Source organism: Melospiza melodia, chromosome 28 (assembly GCF_035770615.1).
Source record: "Melospiza melodia melodia isolate bMelMel2 chromosome 28, bMelMel2.pri, whole genome shotgun sequence".
Taxonomy (NCBI): Eukaryota; Metazoa; Chordata; class Aves; order Passeriformes; family Passerellidae; genus Melospiza; species Melospiza melodia.
Window position 1 is genome coordinate 4,973,750 of NC_086221.1, and position 14,694 is coordinate 4,988,443.

At 47.4% G+C, this 14,694-nt stretch overlaps 1 protein-coding gene across 1 annotated transcript; it reads right to left on the minus strand.

Moving 5' to 3' along the window:
* Nucleotides 1-351: 351 nt before the first annotated feature.
* On the minus strand, nucleotides 352-12,846 carry LOC134430398 (complement component receptor 1-like protein). Its single transcript, XM_063178032.1, has 14 exons — nucleotides 12,664-12,846; nucleotides 11,716-11,861; nucleotides 10,201-10,392; nucleotides 8,499-8,598; nucleotides 7,913-7,998; nucleotides 7,281-7,493; nucleotides 5,866-6,048; nucleotides 5,395-5,583; nucleotides 4,821-5,018; nucleotides 4,016-4,198; nucleotides 3,364-3,552; nucleotides 1,550-1,729; nucleotides 1,272-1,435; nucleotides 352-1,139 (listed from the first exon to the last, which is right to left on the minus strand). The coding sequence occupies exons 2-14, from the start codon at nucleotides 11,801-11,803 to the stop codon at nucleotides 984-986; spliced, it is 2,121 nt and encodes a 706-aa protein (XP_063034102.1). The 5' UTR covers nucleotides 11,804-11,861; nucleotides 12,664-12,846; the 3' UTR covers nucleotides 352-983.
* Nucleotides 12,847-14,694: the final 1,848 nt, after the last annotated feature.

The following is a 14,694-nucleotide window of genomic DNA, read 5'->3' on the forward strand; positions in this document are numbered from 1 at the left end:
GGGCCAAAGACGCCACTGACACCACCCCCAGCCCTGGGATGTGCAAGGCAGGGGAGGCTGCTCTGGCTTCACAGCTCAGAGTGCTCTGCAGCAGCCTGGCCTCGTGTCTGGAGCAGGTTTGGGCAGGTGGGGTGGGGTGTCAGGCTGCTGTGGAAACAGCCCTCAAATCCCTGCACTCATGGAACAGCACCTAACTGAGCTGTTTATTTGCATACACTTTAAATAAACCTATTTGTTATATACACTTTATATATTAGCTGTACTTCATACCTATTACAGAAATACTTCCCTTTACTAGAGATAGGAGTAGTACTTCATATGTATTAGAGATTATTAAAACCCAGACAGAGCTGTTTTTACAATTTCAGGTTTATTTTAATCCCATCACAAGACACGTGGCCCACACAGTGCTTTCCCTTCACTGGATGGTGCAGAAAAAATAAATCAGAACCATTCATTTCTTTCTGTACACTGTTATTTGTCCTTGGGGCACACACTTCCATCCTGCTTGGGAAGAATACCTGGCATTTTTGCTTTGCTAGGACAGAGGCTTTGAGGTTTTCGTGGTGCTGAGAAAAGTAATTAGGCAGTGAAGGGGTTGTTCCCACTAATGAGTGCAGTGTGTGTGAACTGGGCAGCACTGGGATAGACTGGAGAGGTGAGTGGCTCTCACCACGTTCATGCCTCTTTCTACCACCAAAATTCACTTTCCACTCCATTCCTTCCTAACTGTGCACTGCCAGTGTAGCAAACAGACCTAAATGTGAAGCTTTGAAAGGCATAAAGTGATCTACAAACTGAACCTGGTGAGCTCTAAAAATTGACTCACAAGTCACTGACTCACAAGTCATTGGCTCCTCATGTGACCAAATCCATGGCCAATTGTTAGATTTTGTCCTGGCTACTTCAAAGTCATAGAAATCCTCAGTCAGCATCATGATCCAACACACAGAGGATGGTTCTTACGATCCCAGTGCCACCAGTCAGCCGTAGGTGGTGAGTCTTAGCTCCTTTTCAAGTTTCTGGATCTCCAGGGAGAGCTTTTGGACTTCCAGCCAGGTTTTCAGTTCTGACAGAGGCATTCCACACTGAAAAGCTGCTTTGGTTTGAAGCACCCTCTCACACACCTCATTTTTCCTCTTAAAAAGAACCAAAACAAAGGCAGAGTGAGATTCCAGTGTGGGGTGACAAAGCAACCACCCTCACGAAGCTGGACCAAAGCTACAAATGGGGCAAGAAACAGGAAAAACGGGGCAGCTGGTGGGACTTACACACGTGGGTGGTGGTGTCCAGGTGCCATCAGCTGAGCAGGTGGTTTTGGAAGGTGCCACTAAGCGCATATCACAGTAGAAGGTCACAGTTTCATTCACCTCATACCACATCTTGTTGAAGGAAATCACCACATCATCCTGCCTGGGGAGCCTGGGGCACTGAACTGAGGGGGAAACACACACAAAAAACCCAATAACGGGAGGAGATGGAGGAGAAAACTCTCCCTGTGACCCAGTGGAGCAGCCCCCGGGCCATGCAGAGCAGGGCTGGCACTCACCTGGCTGGCAGGTGGGCACGGGCGGGTGCCAGGTGCCATCAGCCTGGCACTGGCTCTGGGCAGCACCACGCAGCCTGAAGCCTTCCTCGCAGGAGAAATTCAGGAGCAGCCCATAGGGAAAGGTGAACATCTGTGGGGTCATCCTTCCCCTCTCCACCACGGGCTTGGGGCACCGAACCGCTGTGGGACAGAGCAGAGCTGGCACCGGGCTCTGGACACAGCAGAACCCGGGCAGGGCTGCTCCTGCCAACCCCCTGATGGTGAGGAGAACCAGGGGCTGATGTTGGGAAGGAGGAAAGTTTGGCAAGGAAGTCTCACAGATATGCATGTTTAGCAGAAACAGTTTTGAATGTAGGATATGAAGAAGGAATAGAGATGGAAGCAAGTTTTGATATAGAAGGAAAGAATTGTTGAGCCAGTCTCACTGGACAACTTAAGGAGGCAAAAATATGTTAGTTAGAAGGGGTTTTTATGACTTAGAGCAAAGGATAAACCCACCCCAAACAAGAAGGTTTTTACCAAGCAGAAAGAGAGCACAGGCAAACAAGGCAGGAAATGTGGCAAGTAGGAAAAAGGTCTCAGAATTTTCTACTGCAAGAAAACTGAAAAACAACTTCTAGCTTAAATTGTAATGTGCTAACTTTGAGTGACTGGAGAACCGTAACATGAATATGGTAATTACAGTAGTTATGATGGGCTATAGACAAAAGTTAAGGTATAGATTGGTTCCTCTGTATGAAGATGCTCAGCAAAGAAAAGTATAAAATGCATTGTAACCAAAAGAAAAGTAAATAATGCATTGTAACCAAAACCAAAGGGTCTCCAGGCCTGCCTGCAGCTGGAGCTGACAGCTGTAGGCACAGCTCTGTCACCCACAACCCTGGACTGCTGTAACCTCTTGGATGAAATAAACTGCATTTTGGAGAGCTGCCTGGAGTCCCACACCCCTCATTTCAGTTTTTACAGTCTGTCACTTCCAGAGGGATCATCTCCCCATCCTGTGGAGGAAGCAGCATCTGCAGGCAGCCCTGCTCGCTTTAACCCCATTGTTCTGAGTGCTGGCACTGCCATGCCCTGATCCCACAGTGACCCCAAACTATCAGTGTTCAGGAACACATAATCACAGAATGATTGCATGCAGGTGCTTTTATTGAAGAGCTCTGGGTGTCAGGAGTGCACAGACCCAAATCTGACCCAACATGGTTTCAAGCTGAACATATTCTATATTTATATATTTATATATAAATATATTTATATATTTATATATTTATATATTTAATATATTTAATATACTTAATACATTTATATATTATATATTATATATTTATATATTTATAATTCATCTATTTCTATTTTATTTATAATTTTATATTTTATAATTTGTATTGATATTTTATATTTTATATTATATGCATTTTTATAGTCTATCATTATATAACTTATATATTAATTATCAAACTTACATTGTTCTATTGTATACAATGATTTCATCCAAGCATGGATGGATTTTTCATGATCCCCCTCAAACCTCTACCACAGTTTCTCATGATTCTTTAAACAATAATTATATCCAATCACATCTAACAATTCTATCATTTATCATATACTGACTACACAGGCGCAGTTTCACATATTCTGGCAAATACAAGGCCTAACATATTCTAGCAAATACAAAGTCTTGTTTGTGTCTCCTCCACATTAATTATTTCCCAGAGCCTACCTTTAACATTTTCCCAGGACCTACTAAGCCTAACTTTTTCTAACCCCCCGAATTTTCTATGATTTTAAAATCTTTTGCTACCAAAACCACTCACCCCTGCACTCCGGGGCAGGTCCACTCCACGCCAGGCTCTTGCCATCGTCCGAGGTGCAGTAGAGGGACTCGTCCCCCACCAGGGACAGCCCCTCTGCACAGCTGTAGGTCACCTTGGAGCCATAAGAGAACTCCCTGCCACCCCTGCCAGAGTGCTGCCCAAAGGCAATCTGGGGAGGGGGCCCACAGGCTGTGGAAAAAAAGGGAATTGAGAAAGAAAGACACGTGCAGCACAGTTAGCACCTTCAGGTGAGAGCCAAAAGCGTTTCTGTGAAATCAGCACGAAGTTCATTTTGTGGTTGGTGTGAGGCAAATTCACAGGGAGCTGCTGCCTGGATTCTGGCCTCTTACAGCACCCCAGAAATATCAGGATCTTCCCAGTGGTGGCCTCCCCACTCCTGAAGTGTTCAAGAAACACGTGGATGTGGCACTGGGGGATTCACTCAAAGCCTGGACCTGCTGATGTTGGAGGTATTTTCCAACCTTAATGATTCTAATTCCAGCTCTGGGGAGGGGACACCTGGCTCAGGTGGTGTCCCCAGGAGCAGGAGCTGAAGGCAGATCACCCACTGGTGGCAGGAGATCACCCACTGGTGGCAGGAGATCACCCACTGGGGGCAGGAGATCTCTTGTCCCCTGCGTGTCACACTTACCTTTGTCACAGAAGGGCACCTCGGGCTCCCAGCTCTGATCAGCCCCACAGGTGATGGACTCAGAGCCCCTGAGGACAAAGCCCTCCTCACAGGCCAGCCTCACCTGGGTCCCCACTGAGTAGTCACTTCTGCCTTTATAAACCTCCTTTCCATGAGGGATGTCTGGCTTTGGGCAATGTGGTTCTGGAAATATTGGGAAAGAAAGGATGTTGTGTGTTTCCAAAAAGAACTCCAGTCATGTTTTCTATGGAGAAGAGCTACCAACAAATCTGAACCACGGCAGAAAAGTGACCATCCCCCAGGTGCAGGTCTCAGGCTGCCTCTATAACCCTGAAGGGTCAGTACAGAGAATTCTCCATGCTCTAATCTGCCTGCCCTGGAAGGTGGAGCAAGTTTTTCCCTTCTGGCAAGGTTTTGTTGAGTTTTTGGGGTTACAGCTGCTGTGTCAGTTATTTACTCATTTTCTCCTGACAGGGGAAATGCCTTGGGAACATCTTCTGCTCCCCACCCTCATGTCAGCAAAGCAGCCCCAAACACAAACCACATCCCCTTGCAGCTGGGTAAATGTCTCCCTGGGTTCCTCAGGAACCTCCCAAGCCCCTAGAAGCTTCCAACCCACCACCCTTCCATCCTCCAGACACCAGCTCAGCCCTGCCAAAACCCTGCCCTTTGTCCATGTAGCCATCTGGACCTTTTGCTGCCTGTATATTCCACATTAACCCAGGAGAAGTAGACCTGGGGCCACCTGGAGTGGGGTAAAACTCTCCATGGCTTCTGCCATGCTCATCTCACCACTCTGTCCCACCTGGAATGCACTCTGGCACTGCTGGATCCCATTCACCATCGCTGCCACAGAGGAGGGTGATGCTGCTGCCACGGCCTTTGAAAGCAAATCCGTCACTGCATGCCACCTCCAGCCTGTCCCCGCTCTCATAAACCTCTTTCACTTGCCATGGGTGCAAGGGCCTTCCATTTGGGATGTGTGGATCTGGGCAAGGAATTCCTGGGAAATGCCAAACATCAGCGAGGGTGAAACCACGGCAAAGCCAAGTGGGTGACAGGAAATTTGTTGTGAAGACAAGGATGGATGGAAAGACACCTCATGACATTAAATCTGCCCCAAAAGCATCCCTGGGCTTTCCTGGGGTGTGGAATGTTGTTGGTGCACCCTCAAGAGCACAATGGGTGTTTTCCAGAGGTTCAAGGAGCTGGCAAATAAAGCAAAACCAACTCTGGAACTGGGGAATAAATCAAAGGAATTCCAGAGTCAGCAAAGACCACTCTGGGCCCTGGTGCATCCCCCTGTCCCCCAGGCTGTCCCCACCCCATGTGCAGCTCCTTCACACACTCTGGCAGTCACAAAAGCCCCAGGCACTCACTTTCACATGGAGGTGGGGCTTCACTCCACACAAAGTCCTGCAGGCAGCTGATGTTCCAGGTGGTTTGCCCTGGACTGAACTGGTGGCCCTGCTGGCACTCGTAGGTGACCACGGTGTCCACAGGGAACAGGTTGCCAGCCAGCCTGGCTTTCACAGCATTCCTCACATCTGGGGGGTCATCACAGCTGCCTGGGGGTGAGACAGCAGTTTAGGGACAGTGCTGCATCACAGGGCCTGGCATGGAGGGAATTTGGTTGAAAACCACAGAGGAGAGACCACCACCAGCAGGTACTGGGGAGAGGGGTATGTGAGGGAAAAAACACGTGATAAGAGAGGGGAAGAACAAACCATGTGATATAAACCATTCAGTGCAATATAAAGACGACTCAGTGCAAATCTCCAATCACCCAGTGCAAAGCAACAACTAAATAAACTATTTAGTGCAGTACAGCACTGTCCCTGCAGACTCACTGCGCTGGCAGAGGGGCACGGGGGGCTCCCAGAGGCCGTTGTCCCTGCAGGTGGAGGTGTCGCTGCCGCTCAGGCTGTAGTGCAGGTCGCAGTCGAACGCCACCGTGTCCCCAAAGCTGTAGTCAGGCTGGGACACACTCAGCAGCTTCCCATTCTCCACTCTTGGCTGCTTGCAGGTCACCACTGTGCCAGGGGAAGCACACAGGGAAGCAGCAGTTAGGCTCCAGATGGGAGATGTGAGGGTTATGATATTGTCCCAGATTGCAAGGCAAGGTATATTCTATTTGCCATCTGTTAGAGGTGTGGCAGTTATCTTCTGTTAATTAGGCAGTTTTTCTTTATCTCTTCCACAACCGATCCTCCCTCCAGGGAGACATCTGCTGATAAGAGCTATTGGATGTCACTGCAGGGCTGATAAGAACTACAGCATCCCATCGGGAGGTGTGAGCCCAGAGGGAGGAGCCAAGCATTCCTACCTGGATACAATCTGGAGATTTCAAACATTCCTACCTGGATACAATCTGGAGATTTCAAGCATTCCTACCCGGATATAATCTGGAGATTCTGGAACACCAGCACAGCTTCTGCACTGGATTGCCCAGAGGAACAGCAGCTGCCTCTTCTTCCCCTGCATCTTCAGAGGCAGAGACTGCACCTTTCTCCAGGATCCCTGCTCCAGCAGAACCAGCCCTGACACTGCAGGAGGGCTGAGCCACAATTCCAATGGGACTGCTGCCAACAGCCTGACCCACAGGGTGTCAGACTGGGTTCTGACTCTGTGTTGTTTTAGTTTACTGCATTGTTTATTTTATCTTTTTGTTTTCTTCCCTAATAAAGAACTTTTATTCCTACTCCCAAATTTTTGCCTGAGAGCCCCTTAATTTCAAATTTATAGCAATTCAGAGGGAGGGGGTTTACATTTTCCATTTCAGGGGAGGCTCCTGCCTTCCTTAGCAGACACCTGGCTTTCCAAACCAAGACAGATATATGGAATATGAGGGTTTGAAAAAGCCCCCATCACCTTTTTCAGAAGGGCTGAAAACAGCAGCATGGTGACGTGGTGGTTTTGTACATCTTGCCCCAGGTTACAGCAGAGGTTTTTAAGGCAAGGCATAATGAGAACCCAGGGGAGCAGGTTTGGGAATTTCTTTGCAGCTGTTCTGGTTCACAGCAGGTGACAGGGATCCCCTGCCCTGTGAGCACAGTGAAATCCCACTCCCACCTCCCTGCTGACACCGTGACCGTGAGGGGAGACCCCAATTCCTGTCACAGCTGCCACACTCAGAGAGTCCCATCTGCAGGAGGTGATTCCATTCCAGCAGGATGGAGGGGAGAGGAGTGTCCAAGGGAGGAAACAGCAGAGCAGGAGCAGGCAGCAGTGCAGGGGCTGGTGCTGGGATGTGGGAGCATCTCACCTTTGCATTCTGGAGCTGGGCTGCTCCACACACCGTTCAGGTTGTCCTTGCTTGTGCAGAAAATGGAGGCCTCTCCCACCAAGGAGAAAGGTCTCTCTCCCCTCCTGGGCCTGTGGCACTGGTAGGTGACAGAGTCCCCATACTGAAAATGGTCCTTGTCCATCCCACTGTGCTGCCCATTCTCTATTTCTGGAGGGGGTGCACAGGGAATTGCTGTGGAAGGAGGGGAAGATCATCATGGGAATGAGAAGAAGAGGCAAAAAAAAAGAATTTAATAAGTTTTAAACCAAGGATCTGGCCAGAAAAAGGTGGGAACAGGAGGTAGCAGAAGGGTCAGAAATCAAAGGCAGGTCTTGAGGAGCTACACCAGCCCTGAACTCTGGCTGGGCACTGAGGGGGTTTGGGATATCCCGGACTCAAATGCAGTTGCATCACTCCCAGAGTGAATGAACATTTCTGCAGGAAGGGAAACACAGATTAAAAATGTATTTCTAGGCTCCACCATGCCAAAATCCTGAGCAGATGCCACTGAGATACCAAAATCCTCAGCAGAGCAACACAACAGCCTCCTTATCCAGCCCCAGCCACATCCCTGATAATTAAAGAATAGATAATTAAGGAACTCTGCTTACCCTGACAAGTGGGAAAATCTCTGTCCCAGGTAAGAACCTCATTTCTGATCACACATTCAGTCTCAGTGTCTCCAATCAGTCTGTACCTGTGTGAGACAGGGGAGAGGGAATTATCCCACAGACTCAGTCCTGATGTGTTACCCACATCACCACCAGCAACATTTGGGCTCCTTTGTCAGAATTCCAGAGATCAGAAATTGGTCAGAAAGTGTCACTTCCTCAAGGACACGCTGGCTTTTGACAAAAACATTTTTTTAATTTAAAAAATGGCCCGTTTCTAAGGAAATGCATAATCTTTATCAACTACTTACAGCTCTGAGCTCAGTATTCACCTCTTTCCTTCAAAAGGACCCTGAAACATTGGGAATGGTTTGAAAAGAGCCAGGAGGGTGAGCCTGAGTTTGGGAAGAACTGCCTCAAAGAAGGAGATTGAGACACTCACAGTCAGTCTTAAAGCTTAAAAGGTATTTCAGTCAGGGTCTGCAATTACCTACATGGGGGAGGCTCTGACTGCAAAGGGGGGAAAAAACTTTGGAAAACTGGCTGGAGAGGGAGAAGCCCTGTGGCCCAGGTGCTCGTGGCTTACCCAGCATTGCAGGTGAATGTCACTTTGGAACCAAAAGTGAACGCTTCAGGCACGACCAGTCTGCCATTGGCCAGCTCCCCGGGGTAGCTGCACGCCCTGGCTGGGGACAACAGGGCTCCAGTCAGCTCCCAGCTCAGTTTCTTGGCAGGAAAGCCAAAGAGTTGCCCAGTTCTGAGCCAGGGGATGGAGCAGAGACCTCGAGATGTCCTCTCCAACCTAAGGTTATTCTGTGATTCCCAGCGCTGGCCAGATCTGCCTCGTGAGCTGCTGCCTCTGGGGTTTGCAGAGACCCATGGCACCATCTCTGCCCAGCTAAAGGACCCTCCCTCTGCAGCTCCAATGCTTTTTTAGACACAGGGGCTCAAAATGCTTGAGCAGAAGGACATCCTTTGAGTCAGCAGTAAAGCACAGCCAGCACCAGAGGTGATTTCAGCTCCTGCCATCACTGTCAGCAACCAGAGGAACAAACCCAGTGCTTCCCTTCAGGTCACTCATTGCCACCATCCCCAGGGCTCACTTGGGGTTCTGCTCCAACAGAAAGAATCAAAACCAAAAGCTACAGAATCCCAGAATGGTCGGGGTTGGGAGGGACCCTAGAGATGATCTTGTACCAACCCAAGTGTCACTGTCATATTTTCTGGAAAATCCTCTTTGCCCAGAATTCTTCTCCTGGGAAGCTGAGAAGCCTCAGAGAAAAAGGAAAACAATAATTATCTGATTTGCTTCTCCTGTGTTTTGCTGCTTTGGAATATGGTTTGGATATTGTTTACCCACAGGTTCTTGTTTCATTGGCTGCATGTGAATTGTTTTTGCTTATTGGCCAATTATGGTCAAGCTGTGTTAGACTCTGAAGGGAGAGTCACAGATTTTCATTATCATTCTTTCCAGCCTTCTGTCTGCATCTTTTCTCTATTTTTAGTATTCTTTTATCTCAGAATCTCTGCTGGTCAGGGTGACTCTGAGATACGTAAAAGCCTCTTTTCCCAGCCTGGCAGTCTAAGGAGGAGTCAGAATTCTTCTGTTCTCGTTCCAAATGTTGTTTATTGTTTCTTATCTATAAAATTCTTTCTCTGACCCGTTGAGATCTGTCTGGCAGGTTGGGTTGAGGCACACTGCCCGCCTCAGAGGTGGTGTTGTCTTTTTATACTAAAAATTACATGTACAATATTTACAGTAGCTTCCCAATACCTATCACCCATGTTAGACAGTGAGCTTCTACTCTAAACCAATCTAAAAATGCCACCATCACAGCAGAAGATGGAGGCCAAGAACAAGAAGGATAAAGGCTGGACACACCCAGATTCCTCCATCTTGACCCCTGAACTCCCATTCTAAAAAACCCCAAAAAATCTATTTTTCACCCTGTGACAAGCTAACTATTATTCTACTTAAACTTTTGTGGCTTGTAATTCTTCATATAAGGGTTGGTAATTGTCTTTTCCAAGGGCTAAATCAAAGGCACGGGGGTCTTGGGCTCTGTGCCAAGGTCTCTGAGCCCCCCAGGCAGGGGCTCGAGCCCTCCAGGGCAGCCAGAGGAATTTTGTGGGTTCTGACACTTTTAGTACAGTTTTAGTATAGTATTCTTTATAAAATAATAAATCAGCCTTCTGAGAACATGGGGTCAGATTCATTCCTTCCTCCTCCATCTGGGGACCCCAAAACCACCACGCCCAAGGGCAGGGACCCCCCCAGACACACTCACGTATGCAGATGTCACTGGGTCCACGCCACAGCCCGTTCACTCCGCAGGTGAGGACGTTTGAAACGCGAGCGTTTCTCACATAGCCTGGCCTGCAGACAAACTCAACCCTGTAGCCATAGTGGAAGTGCTCGATGCCCTCCAGCCGCCGCTTGGGCTCTGCTGATGGAGATCGTGCTGGAGGGGGACAGCGACCTGGGGACACAGAGCCCTGTCACCATATGGCACCTTCAGGAAAATCCACTTTGCCCAGGATTTTCTCCTGGGAAGCTGAGAAGCCTCAGAGAAAAATGAAAACAATAATTATCTAAATGCTGCTCCTGTGTTTTGCTGCTTTGGAATGTGGCTTGGACATTGTTTACCAACAGGTGTGTGAAAAGTGCGTATTTTATTATTGGCTTTTCGTAAATATTTAAGTGAATATTATATGTGTTATGTTAGAAAGTTATGCTGTATTAATTTTTTTAAGTAGTGTGTTAAATATAGTTTTAGGTTATAACATAATGTTAAAATAGAAATCATGTACGTGAGATGTTTTTTTAAGAAAAGAATGAGGTATTTGCACCAGATAGCAGCCACGGGAACTTAAATCTTTCAGAAAAAGGGAATTTATTGCCCCATTATCAGGAGAAATGAACTTCTTCCTGTCTTCTCAGCCCTGAAGATGCCATTAGGATTCAGAGGAAGAAGTTGACACTGACCAGACAGAATCCTGTGTTTGAATGGAATTTATGCATCATGTATGAGGTGTATGAATATGCAACAGGTTATTGTTTTTAAGGGTTAATCCTCTGTTAATGTGGGTCCTTTTTGGGCTTATTTTGCCCAGAAAAAGGTTTCTGGACTGTCCATAATTCTTTGTTTTTATTGTCTCATATTGTCCTAATCCAAATTGTCCAAATTTTTATTACTCTAATTATATCGCTATTTTTCTAACCATTTTATTACTATTAAACTTTTAAAATTTTAAAATTTTAAAAACAAGTGATTGGCGTTTTTCACAAGGTGAATGTTCGATTGGTTCCATGTGAATTGTTTTTAATTAATGACCAATCACAGCCAGCTGTGTCAGACTCAGGAGTGTCATGAGCTTTCATTATCATTCTTGTGAAGCCTTCTGATGTATACTTTCTCTTTCTTTAGTATAGATAGAATAGAATAGAATAGAATAGAATAGAATAGAATAGAATAGAATAGAATAGAATAGAATAGAATAGAATAGAATAGAATAGAATAGAATAGAATAGAATAGATTCAAAGGCTGGACACAAAGCCCAGATGAAGCATTTCTTCTCCCAACTTAGCTGAAATTATTGCACTTTTTCAGCTACAGTAGTTTTGTACCTGCTTCCCACAGAAAGAGAAGAAAAAGGCAAAGGAAGAGCTGATCACAAAGATTTATAGAGCCCTTGAAGTGCACAGGCAATGAGGAAAAGAGAAGGATTCAAGTCTTGTAAAGCCCAGGAGAAGGTTTTCCTCCAGGGGTCTCATTCCATCCTGGTGGACTCGTTCACTTACTGTGGACAGTGACAATGAGAGCAGCAGTGAGGAGGGACCCAAGCACGGCGGCACAGCTCCTCTGCCTCCCCAGCTCCAAAGCTGGCATGGTTATTCCTGCCTGCAGGTCCCACAGATGTCACCACATCCCCCTCCTGGGACAGTACCTGTGAAGAGAGCAGAGGGGTATTTGGGGGTGTTTATACCCAGCTACATGCACAGGTCTGATTTCTGCACCCCTGAGCAGCTCCTACAGTCACAGGAGAGGAGCAGAAGGAACAGGAGCTGAATTTATTTTCTGGAAATTTAGGAGTAAAACACTTTATATTTGTAGTAATAAATCTCTTTGGAAGCAAATAAATTCTTAGCCAGGAGAAATCGTGCTGGGGTCACCAGAGGAGCTCCCTAACAATGAATCGCCCTCAGGGAGAGAGAGAAGTATCCAAGCAAAACGTTCCATCAGTCTGTGCAAATATTCCCTGAGTAAAGGGAATATTTCATGCTGCAAGGGTCACAGGTCAATCAAACCAAACTGCATTACAAAGTGGAATTTAAGTGCAATTTGCACTCACCTGGCACCCCTGCTAGGGAGCTGGAAGAGCCCTCTCTGTGTTATCCAGGGTCACTCATGAGCCTGAGCCCTCCCAAAGTTCCAGAATCTCCCAGTGCCTGCTTCCCTCCTGGGAATGAGGGTCCCACTCACTGTTCCCTGCCTTAAACCCAACACCTCCATACCTGCTTCACTCCTCTGCTTTTCTTTCAGCCCTTCTCACACCTTTTGGTTTAATCTGATTTAATTTCCTGACCTGGGTGCTCCCTGCCTTAAACCCAACATTTCCCTGCTTCACTCCTCTGCCTTTCTTCCAGCCCTTGGCACCCCTTTTGGTTTAATCTGATTTAATTTCCTGGCCTGGGTGCCTGCTGGAGCTGCTCAGGAGCTCCCAGGAGCAGCCCTTAGATTTGTCTTACCTGGGGCAGTGGAGGCAGGAGATGGAGAGCCCTGGCGTGTTCAGCACTCACAGGATGGAACAGGGACTGCTCTCTTCCAGGTCTCCCCAGGCAAAGGAGGGGTTTTATAGTGCCCACATGCTCAGATCTGGCCCCACAGAGAGAAACTTCAATTCCGCAGAAATCAGAGCTGGCCCGCTGACCCATAAATCATTAACTCCCGCCGAGCAAGAAGGAAAGAGTTTATTCCACCCCCACAGCAAAACCCTACAAAAAACTGAAAGCAACCCAAGCAGATGTTGAAATTGTTTGGTTTTTATGTGTGGAGGTGCCAAGTCTTTGAAATAATCCTTGCTGAGCTGCTCCACTGGGACCTCGGGTGCACTGAGGGGTGTCAGGGGAGCTGCTTCACACCAGGGCAAGGCCACCCTGAGTTCATCCCCTCCACTCAGGTTTTGCGTTGCTGGAATGGCTCCTGAGGTATTAAAAAGTCTTTTTTCCCAGCCCCAAGACTGAAGAAGTCGAGATTCCTCTGCTTTGGTTTTCAAGGTTGTTTATTTTCTTTTATCTATTCCATTCTGAGATCTGTCTGGCAGGCTGGTTCATGGCACACTAACCATCCTTGGGGTGGTGTTGGCTTTTTATACTAAAAACTACATGTACATTATTTATTTACAATAATTTTCCAATACCTATCACCTATGTTAGACAGTCTGTCTCTACTCTGAACCAATCCAAAAGTTCCAACATCACCCAGAAAATGGAGGACAAGAAGAAGAAGAAGGAGAAAGATAGAACACAGATTCCTCCATTTTGCCTCTTGAACCCCCATTCTAAAAGCCCCAAAATTCTACTTTTCCACCCTGTGATAAATTAACTATTATTCTACTCAAACCCTTGTGGCATGTAACTCCTCACACAAAGTTGGGAATTGTTTCCATGGTTTAAAATCAAAGGCACAGGTGTTTTTACTCCGTGCCAAGGACTCTGAGCACCTTCCCAGTGTCTCGAGCCCTCCAGGGCAGCCAGAGGAATGTCCTGTTCTGACACCCTCTGATCTCAGGAAACCATGGCCAAGAGGGGTTTCAGAGAGCATTCTAAAAGGGGTTTGAGAAAGCATTCCCAAGGGGTTTCAGAGCATTCCAAAAGGGGTTTGAGAAAGCATTCCAAAGGGGTTTCAGAGCATTCCAAAAGGGGTTTCAGAGCATTCCAAATGGGATTTCTACATGGGAGTAGCTCCAGCTGGAGCTCAGCAGCCCAGGAGGGCACCAGGAGCATCGCTTGGAGATGAACATGCAGAGAATTCCAGAATGGTTTGCTTGGAAAGGACCTTAAAGCTCAGTTCCATGGAAAACCTGAGATCCTGACCTCCAGGAAAAACACCCTTAAAAGTGAGGAGAGCAGGGGAACAGCAGTAGGGTTTAAGAGCCCCCATTTTCAACTCAGATTCCCAAACCAGAGGACACCTGCCCACCCCTGCAAACACATCCCAGAGACTCCCTGAGCCCCTCAGAAAACCAGCACCCAGTGGAGAGTCAGAGCAAACAATGGAAAAGAACAGAGGGCATTATCTGTGTTTTTTTAAGTCTCTTTATTGCAAATAAACACTGACAGATATTTATGCTCAAGTGCACAGAGCACACAACGCACAGCACGAACAGACACTGCAGCTTTTAAACCTAAAAAAAAAATAAACCACTTAGAGAAGGCAGCAGAACAGGAAAGTTCACAAGCAGCTGGGTGAGATCCATCTGACCAAACAATGCAGGCAGAGCTGCAGTGCAAACGAAGCAGGGGGACAGCAGCAGGGGTGGCACTGGCACTGCTTGCCCTCAGAGGGGCACAGGGTGAGCCTTGGGGACACCCCCAGGGCAGGTGGCCCTGGCCAGGCTGGTGCTGGTGCCTCTCCTCCCTCAGCTGTGATACCAATGGTAGTAGAACCCACTCCCCGGGCCAGCTTGGAAAGCTGATCCTCTCTGATATCACCCTAATCATTAAGGAGCTATGAACCAGCAGTAGCCTTTTAAAATAAAGAGGGGCCTCCTTAATGAT